Source organism: Hippocampus comes, unplaced genomic scaffold (genome assembly GCF_001891065.2).
Source record: "Hippocampus comes isolate QL1 unplaced genomic scaffold, H_comes_QL1_v1.1 scaffold46, whole genome shotgun sequence".
Taxonomy (NCBI): domain Eukaryota; kingdom Metazoa; phylum Chordata; class Actinopteri; order Syngnathiformes; family Syngnathidae; genus Hippocampus; species Hippocampus comes.
The window spans coordinates 657,816-667,945 of record NW_017805780.1 but is presented as its reverse complement, the minus strand read 5'-3'; the positions used below and the strand labels follow the sequence as shown (position 1 = coordinate 667,945).

At 46.4% G+C, this 10,130-nt stretch overlaps 1 protein-coding gene across 2 annotated transcripts; it reads right to left on the bottom strand.

Annotated features, from left to right (window-relative positions):
* Window positions 1–3,753: 3,753 nt before the first annotated feature.
* On the bottom strand, window positions 3,754–7,173 carry LOC109524782 (homeobox protein Dlx4b-like). Of its 2 annotated transcripts, none has more exons than XM_019884881.1 (3): window positions 6,292–7,173; window positions 4,878–5,077; window positions 3,754–4,498 (listed from the first exon to the last, which is right to left on the bottom strand). In XM_019884881.1, exons 1-3 carry the CDS (start codon window positions 6,614–6,616, stop codon window positions 4,256–4,258), a joined length of 768 nt encoding a protein of 255 aa, XP_019740440.1. In that variant the 5' UTR covers window positions 6,617–7,173; the 3' UTR covers window positions 3,754–4,255. The 2 variants fall into 2 exon arrangements, with proteins under 2 accessions (XP_019740440.1, XP_019740441.1); XM_019884882.1 differs by having other exon boundaries at window positions 4,878–5,074; window positions 6,292–7,168.
* Between the last annotated feature and the right edge of the window lie 2,957 nt (window positions 7,174–10,130).

Here is a 10,130-nt window from a genome sequence, read left to right as displayed (position 1 = left end):
CAACTCCACGCTCAACACTCATAAAGGTGAACACCACCCGGCAAGAGTTGATCGTGATCCGTCAACAAGTTGGAGGCTTGATAGTATTTTACAGTTTGACACCGGTGGACGAGGAAGGAATGAGACAAGATGATGACACCAAAACCCGGCAGCAATCGGCAACTGCTTTACAAGAGTGACAAGAAAGATTTTCTTTTCCTTGCCTCCAGCTACAACCAACAAAACCACACGTGGGCTAATGCATATTTTGGAAAGACTTAACCGCTGTGAACAGTTTTCCGTCGGCTTGCTTCGCTGATCATCATTTCCGGTAGCGATTGACCGTTTTTCTGTAAATAAATAAAGACAGAATTTGGGACACACATCTTGTGTTGGATGTCATTGCGTTGTGCAAGCATTTCAAAATGGCTGACTCGTTAGGATACGCCAGCGCATCTGGATTCGCTTTTCTAACCCAAAATGTATTGCACTGTTCTTCAATACTTTCTATGGAATTCGGATGGTTTTATGTTTGTCTTTTATTGCCCCCTCCCCATTTCTTCAACTTTATATGAAGAACAGATTCTCATTTACAATGCCGAGCCGGCTGCAGGCAGCAGAGTAAAAACAAAGTCAAATAAAAAACAAATACAAAAGAAAAAAAAAACAAAGAAGTTGGCGCATGTAAAATAAAATCCATGCTCAACATGGCTCGGGATGCCATCAAGTGTCGTGTACAAGCGTACTCCCGTCAGATTGTCCACGTTGACTTCCGTTATTATTGTTGGAATGTTGTTCGTCAGCAGCCACTTTGTGACAAATGGACATCAAGGTGGCACCGAAACCACATTTCTGCATTAAACTGAAGTCCGTCATGTTCTGGAGTGAGGGGCGTTGCCCGCCAGCAGGCCCACCTGTTCCTTGTTTCCACTCAAGCCCTGCCATTAAGCCAAGCTGCCGAGTCCTTGTCCAATTACTGACGGTGTTTGCTGTTCATGCTCAAGTGTTGTTTTCCAGACCTCTTGATATCCTCCTTGTCGTTTTTTGGTCTTTTTTGCGCTCCTGTGCTTTGTTTGTAAGTATGACATCATTTTTCTCCTTGATCTTCCTCATATTTTGTTTCGTGTAATTGGGCTCTTGTCATTTCGTTTATATTCTCGGCTTTCCTATTTCCTTGCCTTTTGCAAGAGCTTTTGGTTTAGGCTTTGTTTTTCCCGGCTCCTTGTGACCAGCCGTTTCTGTTTATACTTTGTCGGTGCGCTTTTCTATCAATATTTTTTTTTTTTTAGTCACGCAGTTTATCTGAGTTTGCATTTTTGCGATCCGCACGCCGCCTGGTTCGTGTTCGGACCTTATCAAAGTCAGGTTTTAATCCGTCAAAGGATCCCCAAGAAAAAGAGGAACGCTACATTTCGGTCCGCTGTATTCGACGATGTCAACGATAATGGGCGACGAGCTTTTGAGCTCCCGTTAATTAGAGTGATTAGTTGATGTTCCATACTTGCTGGCACCGCGTCACTCTAATCGTCGAACTGACGCGAAGAGTCGAGTTACAAGGTAATTGATGACCACAATGTTAATGGAAGCGTCACTTGAAAAACAATGGCAAATACTTTGACAGGCAGAGAAAGATAATCGTAGAGAATTAACATAAATGATCATTACAATTTAATTGGTTTAAGTGTATACTGCGCTGCAATTGTTATCAAATGTGCTGTCATAATGGAAGGCGACACGCGCCTGTCAATTCAACTCGGGCGCCTTCGCAGAATGGATTTTGTGTTCTTCCGCCACTTGTAAAACCTTCGCCACCACCACCACCATCGAGAACACCGAAGGCTTCCTTGGTGGCAAATTTTCCGCCCTCTGATTAAAACACTAAATGATGTACGACGGACCACCGACGCAGGGAAGGTGTCGGTGCTCGTCTTATTGGATCGCAGTGCAACGTTTCATGCGGTTGATCATGGCATCGTTTTCAACGGGTTGGGAAATCGAATGGTCCCAAAAGGGTTCAGGTCCTACTCGGTGCAGAATAGGAGATATTTGGTGACAATTGGAAGGTTGGAATCTGATGAATGCCCATGACATGTGGGGTCCATCAAGGGTCCATTCTTGGACCCCTTTTGTTCAGTCTTTATACCGTACGTTACCTTGGAGTCATTTGCTGCGGAGCGCCATTCATATGACAGATGACACACAGCTCTCCTGATCAATTGCTCCAAATGGCAGCATTTCAATCAAAACAAACTGAGGTATTTTGGGGGGGGGGGGGTCTGAAACATGGAGAAGGCTATGTTGGTTTCAATGAAGGCGTCCCTGCCCAACCTCAGTCGTGAAACATGTCTGTATTTGTACACCACATGGGTGTAAACGAACAGGCAAATAAAAAGCGACACCCGCTGTTTGGGTCTCGTGTAAATTCCCGTTGCCTTGTACTCCTTCACCGCTTTCTTCTTCCTCGGCCGGTGACACGCTGCGTTTTTGCCCAGTAGCGAGTCATCAGACCGTTCGGCATCTGAGTTTTGCATTTGATGTCCTCGTGCAAGCTGCGCTCCGACGGTTCTCCTTCTGGGCGTGTCCGAGCCATCTCAGTCAGCTCTCTCTTAAAAACACATCGACACCTTGGCTGTCCCTGTGATGGGCTCGTTCCACTTTGTAGCATTCAGCTTCAGTGAAACAAAAGAAAACCGAAACTGTTCCGATGCCAAGAAAACCCCTCAAAAACTTTATTACGGTGCAGTATTGATTATTTCAACCTTAATCGTTTCGACACTCACAAGGAATTCTTCATTTCACACATGCATGATGATTTTTGGGGATTTCATGATAGACTCTGAATGAAATTTCTTTGGAAAGGTGATCATTAAACCGGACTCGGAGAGAAAAGCCGTTGCCATTCAAAAACGCCACACGTTGGATGCCTTGATAAAATAATGACAAATAATTTAACAATTGATTAAAAATGATCACGGCACCTTTCACGTACATTTCAAACACTCTGAAGAATCCCAATTGATTGTTTTGGGGTTCTTTTAACCCAGGGGTGTCCAAAGTCGGTCCTCAAGGGCCACCGCCCCGCCTGTTTTCCGACTCCGCCGGGAGCATCGCCCGCGATTCAAATCATCAGGATGGTTCGAATGGCGCTTGGGAGCCGGCTGACGAGCTGATCGTCTGAATCGGGCGCGTTGCGGTCGGGAGAGTCGGAAAACGGGCGCGACGGCGGCCCCGCGCGGGCCCGCAGCCGGACGTGCCTGTTTTACACCATCCTTTTTTCAAAGCTTTAAACCAAAACCAGACTTCCAAACGAAAGCAAAACTTCCCGGAAAGCCCTTTCCCACACGTGCTTGTGCCGCATAAGCCCACTATAAATCTATTCATATATATTTCCCAATAAAAGAATTGTCCCGAATCATGGCTGATACCCAAATATCCGTCTCAGTTTTTCGTAGCAAGGCGTTCATTGCGTGCCTGTGGATGCTTCACGCCGAAGCAAAAGGGACAAACCTTCCTTGCGGCGACATTGGGGAGTCTCGTTCTGCTGCACCATCGAGCCCTTTTTTTACTCCCAAAAAGAAAAAGAAAAAACTTGGTGCTGCTTGTTTTGATGCTGGAGAACTTTTCTTGAGATTCGAAGATGGCCCTTTCCTCCTTCGTTTTTTTTTTTTTCTGTACGCGCAAAAACTTTGGGCACAATCAGGTGAAGAGGTTCACTTGAGCGCAGATTGTGCTTGTAATGTTCCCAAGTCTGATCATCGTTGATATTTGTTTTTTCCATGTCATACGATGTTCATGTCTCGCTTGTGAGAGAGAACAGGTCGTTCAACTGGAGCTAATAATAGCTAACGCGTTGCATGGGAGTCATCGAAGGTGTTTCAATCGAGTTCAAAGATGCCAAGAAGTTCACCGTTCCGTCACCGGAATATTGACGGCATTCCGAATGCAACCATGGAAATCGGCACTTTTTTTTTCTTTTTTTGTTTTCTTTTTTTGCATTTTCTTCATGTGACACCGAGAAATCCACCAAAGAATCCGTGTGCAGTACCTCGCTGCACTTTCCTTCTGTGTACTGAGAGCTCCTGGAGCAACGGGAGCCAAAACTGCCTCACTTTTTCAACCAGTCGCCCCAGATTTAACTTTTTCTTTTTTTTTTTTTTTTTTTTGCTGCGCTTTCCTTAATTTTTGCTCCAGTGTCTCACACTGTAAACAATGTCGGATATGGGGGAGTTGTTTTTTTATGGAGGAAAAAAAAAAAGCCCTCCAATCCGAGTGCATGTCACATCAGTTGAGTCCTGGGCATGGCATCCTGAGGATGTCCCGGATACCAGTGAGCAAAATTGTTCATGTATCCGCCGGAGTGCACCGGTGGGCCTTTCGGAGTCATGCTCATGTCCCAGACTGTGCACGGAGAAGCGGAAGTCTGGAGCGGGGCCGACCTGGGCTCTCCATCCGATCCGCAGGGCCCGCTCTTCATGATCTTCTTGTACTTGGATCGTTTGTTTTGGAACCATATTTTAACCTGAAAGTCCAAAAAAAAAAAAAAAAAAGGAAACAAGAAATATGAAAAAAGGAGTCACACACCACAGCTTATCGCCAGCTTTTCTATCGATTAAACGATGGCCATGCAAAAAACAATGACGAGTGCCTCTTCCCCGGTTCAGGATGTGCCGCGCACCGGAGCCCTTTACGATCATCTTTCAATCAATCTGTTGGCCTCGAACGCTGCCGCGATTTTGTCGACATGACGGATGATGGTCCACATTGGTGACTTTGCCAACTCGGGTTCGATTGTACAATTCAAAGAAAAACAAAGTGCTACGTGAAATTCACAGCCGGCCTGCATGAGAACCGCGACCAGTCGGAGGAAAAGTGCGTTCGACGTTCGGTGCGTGCGTTACCTGCGTCTGCGTCAGGCCCAATTTGGCGGCGAGGTCGGCCCTCTCGGGCAGAGCCAGGTACTGGGTTTGCTGGAAGCGCTGGTTGAGGGCCTGCAGCTGCAGACTGGAGTAAATGGTCCGAGGCTTTCGGATCTTCTTGCCGTTGCCGTTGAGCCGCAGCTCGCCGTTTTCCAAGACCGCGGTGGGCTTGTCGTGTTCTGCTTGGGGAAGGAGGAGGAGAAAGCCTCAGTCCGAGGACACGCGTGGCAGCTCAACATTTCCGTTTGACAGAACGGTCGGGAGATGAGGATTTCGTTGGTTTCAGTGGAGGTCAAGACATGACCTTTAGGGAAACGAATTGCTCCCACTCGCCGACGATTGCACAAAAGAGATCGCCGATCGTTTTTCCGGTGCAGACAAATATTTGTTCACTCGGCCGCTCTTTGCCTGCAGTGACAACAAAGAACAGCTGCGCACCTTGCAAGTGTTCCGACGCATTTCGGATCACCATCAAGGGCAAATGAAAGTCCAGCTTCGCTGAACTCTCGGACACAAACGGGAAAGTTTGCGGTGCAAAGAACCTTCCGTTTGACTTTTGTTTCTTTTCCCCTCTTGGGAATGCAAATACAGTACGAAGTCAGAGTCACGGAAGGAAACGAAAAGTCAAGGTTGGACAGGACCGAAGGTTTCCATTTGCAAAAGGACCAAACGTGAAATTGATTTCAGACGTTTTTTTTTTTTTGTGGGGGGAGGGTCTAGAATTAGACGTGTTGGCAGTAAATATAAATGATTATATAGGCAACTTGCAGTTGGAAGCTATTTTGCACATGCAGATATTTGTGATCACATACCAAATAGGAGCAAACCAGATATCGATAGTGATGTAGAAAGAGCAGTGATAACCTGCAGCTGTGGGGGCTGACTAGCTTCGAATTGAATTTTATAAATGACATCAATAAAGCTCTCGAAAAAAATATGCAGTGAGATGACCGTTCACTTCCGAAGCACTTCTTTTGAAACCTACATTTTAATTGATTTTTTTTTTTGGTCTCACATCTTTCCGTCTGATTAACACGAATCTCAAAAATGCGCCGCGCGAGGAAGCGTCGTCGGTGGTGAAAAATAGACCCGAAAGACGCAGAACCGAGAGAGACTATTCAAAGCTTTTCCGAGGAAACTTCTAAAAAAAAAAAACAAACAAAAAAAAAAAAACAAATCGGTCAATGCGAGCAGGCCTCAAAAGCAAGTGTCCCCCTCGGCCCCCTCCGCGATGGGGGCGACTCGAGTGCGGATCCGATGACCGCAAGAACTTCATTTCACGCCGCCGTCAGATTTGGGGACGAGTCGGAACGAGAGCGCGGACTTGACGCGCTTCGAAAGTTTGCGAAACGTCGCCGCAACCGATCCCGTCTGCAAGTCCAATCAAAGAACTGACCTTTCTCCTCCAGCCTGGCGTGCCCCTGCAGCCCGCCGCCGTGGCCTCCGTGCGGGTAGGGCAGGTAGGACCCGGGCGTGTGCGCGCTCACCGGGCTGTGGTAGGACGGGTAACCGAGAGGGCGGCCGTAGGAGGGCGCCGACGACGGGAAGGGCCCGTCGTGCTGCGCGGCCGCGTGCAGGCTGTGGAACTGGTAAGGGTTGTGCGCCAGTCCCGGCGAGGACTGCGGGTGAGCGGGGAAGCTGTGGCCGCCGCATTCCAAAAAGGCCGATTTGGAAGGGTCGGGGGAGACCAAAGTGTCCGCCAGCGAACTCATCGTCATCATCGGGGATGCGGCTCGGAAGCCATGCCGGGTCACCAACTCTGGACGACGACGACGGCCATCGCGAGGCCAGCCAAAAACAAAAGAGTCTACAAATCGAAAAATGCTGTGGGGAAGAGTGCGCACATCCGCATGGGACGACCGAACTAATAATTCATCCGAGATATCTTCACACTCACACACACAAAAAAAATCCGAAGTTCAAATCAATAAAAAAAAAACCGAAAACTTTCTATTTCTGTCCGAAACGGCAGACGTAATATTTTATTCCTCACCGTCTCCGCTGCGCACGATTGTTGTGCGCGTGTCAAAGTGGAGTGAGGCTGCGTGGCGGTGCGCGGCTCGCCGTGTGCGTCTCGCACGCACGCGGGCGGCGCTCCTCTCATTGGCTCTCCCGGAGGGGCGCAGTCGCATCAATGGCAAAAAGGGCTCAAGTGACTCCGCTCGCTCGTGGCGCAGAAATTGTCTTCATTATCGCCACTTAAATTCAATTTGTCACTGCAAGTCTTTGGAAACATCCCAATTAAGTGCAAATAGCAAAAACATACAAAAGGATAATAAACATTAGTTTCTTGAGCTGGCAATTATCTCCATGTAAATGTGAGCCACGAGTGTGTGTGTTTTTTTTTTTTTAACTTGATGCGAAAGGGGGTGAAAAAAAACTCCGCATGACCCGTTATCTCGGGTTAAAGTGCCACAGCAAATGTTTTCAAACCCTTGTGGAAAGATGTTTTATAATCAGCGGTTCCCTAAAAATGACAAATTCATTAATAAGGTAAACAGTCGTGTCAAGACGCATTTTTAATCAGGAGGAATTCCTTCTCCGCCAAAGATAGAAAAGAAACGAGGCACTCTTGAAAGCAGATGAATGGGCGCGCTCAGACGTATCACAAATACAAGCAATTTATTCCTCAAGAGTGATCATCGCCTATTACTAGAAATAACATTCCTTTACAAGCAAATGAGAATCGAACCAAAAACAAGCATTTTATGTTGTTTGTTGTTATGTTGTTGAAGACACTACTTTTTTTTTCCCCAATCGCTCAACACTAAATGCATCGATTTAAAAAAAGAAATCTTTCTCTTCCTTTGTTCTCGATTATTTTTACCGACTTCACTTTTTTTCTAAACTTTACCCATATTTGAAAACTTGAAATGATACTTTTACATCTGATCGAACTCGCGGTGTTCAATATGTCAGGCTTCCGCAGAGCTTGCTGACGATCTGCTCATTTGAATCAGGTGTGCTGCAACAGGGACACTTGAAAAACATGCAGGACAGCACAGCGGCCCTCCAGGACCGCACTTTGACACCGACGCGGCTTAGGCGCTCCGTAAGATACAAAACCACTTCAAGTGCAACCTTTCTTAATTATTCGTATACATTTGATTTCAACAATGGACCTGGACTTGTTCGGTTTCGTTTTGTTTTGTTCGATTATTATTATTTTTTTTAGATCGTTTATTTCTTCTAAAGCTGTGTAGCGTCTTTCAGTTCTTTCGAAAAAGCACTCTCTAAATGAAATGTATTATTATTATTATTATTATTATTATTATTATTATCATTATTATTATTATTATTCCACCAGGCTAATGTAAGGAGAATTGTTGCCCCAGTGAAGGCAGCGCTCTCTCTCGCTTTCTGTCATCTGCTTCCAGCATTCTTCTTCTCTTTACTGGCGACGGGGCACAACCTCCTTGCCGTGTCAATGCTGCGATTGGGGCATGCTTTTTCTCTTCTCAGGTTTTCAAACGTACGATTAAAGTCAGAATTCTGACTTTAAAGTCGGAATTATGAGATTAAAGTCAGAATTCTGACTTTAAAGTGAGAATCTTGCCAACATTTTTTTTTTCCATTGGCCCTAATCCTCTTCCGTACAAACGGGCTAAAAGTCGGCTGGCAAATTCAAGTTTCAAGGCGAGTATAACACGATGCACAAAACTACACATCAAAACCTCCAAATACACTCGTAAGTCCGACCCAAACTGATGATTGTCACTCGTCCTCCCACTCTTATTCTCACCTCCTCTTTTCCACTTCCTCTCCCTGTAAAAAAACGCCACCTGTGATCTTTTCAAAGTGCTTACTGCCTGATTGAAGTGGTTGAACAATTAACCGGTTAAGGTCTTTCGCCAGGCGGCACAGCACGTATTGCAAGGCCAATAAGCTCGTGAGTCATGTGTCATTTTGAAAGGCATAGTTTTGAAATGGCAAACGCGACTTCGTGTAAGATTGTTGCGTCTTATGCAGAGAACTGTGGACTGTATTTGAAAAGATTTGAAAAATCCGGTCCAGCAAAATGCGTTCAAAGCAGAAAACGTTTGGAGACTTGTCAAGAGGTTTCGCTCACTGTGTTTCCGTTCAAATAATTGTGTGTGTGGGTGTCAGCTTAGTGTGTGAGCAATTGAAACACCCGTAAAAACAAAACAAAACACACACACACACACAAAAAAAAAAAAAAACAGGGAGATTAGCAGGAGCCCGGTCTGTATATTGATGAGGATGTTCACTGGTCCGAGACAATCGCTTCCTGAGCGACATGAATCACCGGATGCGAGAATCCTGGAGTCGTGGAAACATACTGAGGACTGTTGAGTCCCGTTTCGCAATCTGGCGGTGTGACGGACAGGCGTGGGTTTGGCGAATGCGAGGAGAACGTTACCTGCCTGACTGCATTGTGTCATTTTTTTTTTGCTGCGAGAGAGGTTCACATGCAGCTTTGTTTTTCTTCAGGTTAGCTTAGGCCAAGGGTGTCAAACTCAATCGCACAAAGGGACAAAACTCCAAGCGCACTTTTAGGTGAAGTGGCCATGACATCTGGGGTCTCACCGTGCAGGAACTTGTGTACTGTGCACCCTGGCCCAAGCAGAAACGCCACGCAACCGAGACGAGAGACGCCACCGCACGACCCAAACAAAACAACGGCATCGCTCTCGGCAACCCCATCCAAGCAAGCGCAGACCCCCTGGCTGTAAGAACATGACGAGGCGTCTGTCCCCTTATACGAAGTCCAGAGTCATCGCGGCCCTCTTTTGGGAGGGAAAAAAATGACTGCGATTTGGTCTGTGACAAAAAAAAAAAAAAAAAGAGTTAGATGCCTCTGCTACTTGGGTAGTGCCTGTATGCACCTTTGGTGAGGTGAGGTGAGGTGAGGCTCGGCGATGGGTGAGTCCGCCAAGGCTGTAATTATGCTGTGCCATTGCGAAGCGCGCAACAAAAGCCAGCGCTGCGGGAGCAAGGAGTGGACCTACGGCTGTCTCTTTTCACAAAACATTTCACAACAATACTCCTCAGCAGACTTCAGACAGTTTGGCGTCAAACTCTCCCACTCGTCGACATCCGTGCATTAGAGATGGCTGAATGGGAGGGGACCGAGATGTTTTGTTTGTTTTACGTTGTTATATGTTGTATGCGGTGATTGACAATTCTTTTTCTTTTTTTTTTTTCCCTCCCACCCGCTACACGAGCCACAATTTTTTTTTTTTTTTTTGCTGGGACCAGGGGGGTTTTGTGCAA

Excerpts from the sequence above, each read along its gene's own strand:
- LOC109524782 (XM_019884881.1), bottom strand. The coding sequence starts at position 6,616 with ATGATGACGATGAGTTCGCTGGCGGACACTTTGGTCTCCCCCGACCCT. Across the intron at positions 5,078-6,291 it reads CGCCAGGCTGGAGGAGAAAG|CAGAACACGACAAGCCCACC; the intron begins GTCAGTTCTTTG and ends TCCTTCCCCAAG. Across the intron at positions 4,499-4,877 it reads TGGGCCTGACGCAGACGCAG|GTTAAAATATGGTTCCAAAA; the intron begins GTAACGCACGCA and ends TTGGACTTTCAG.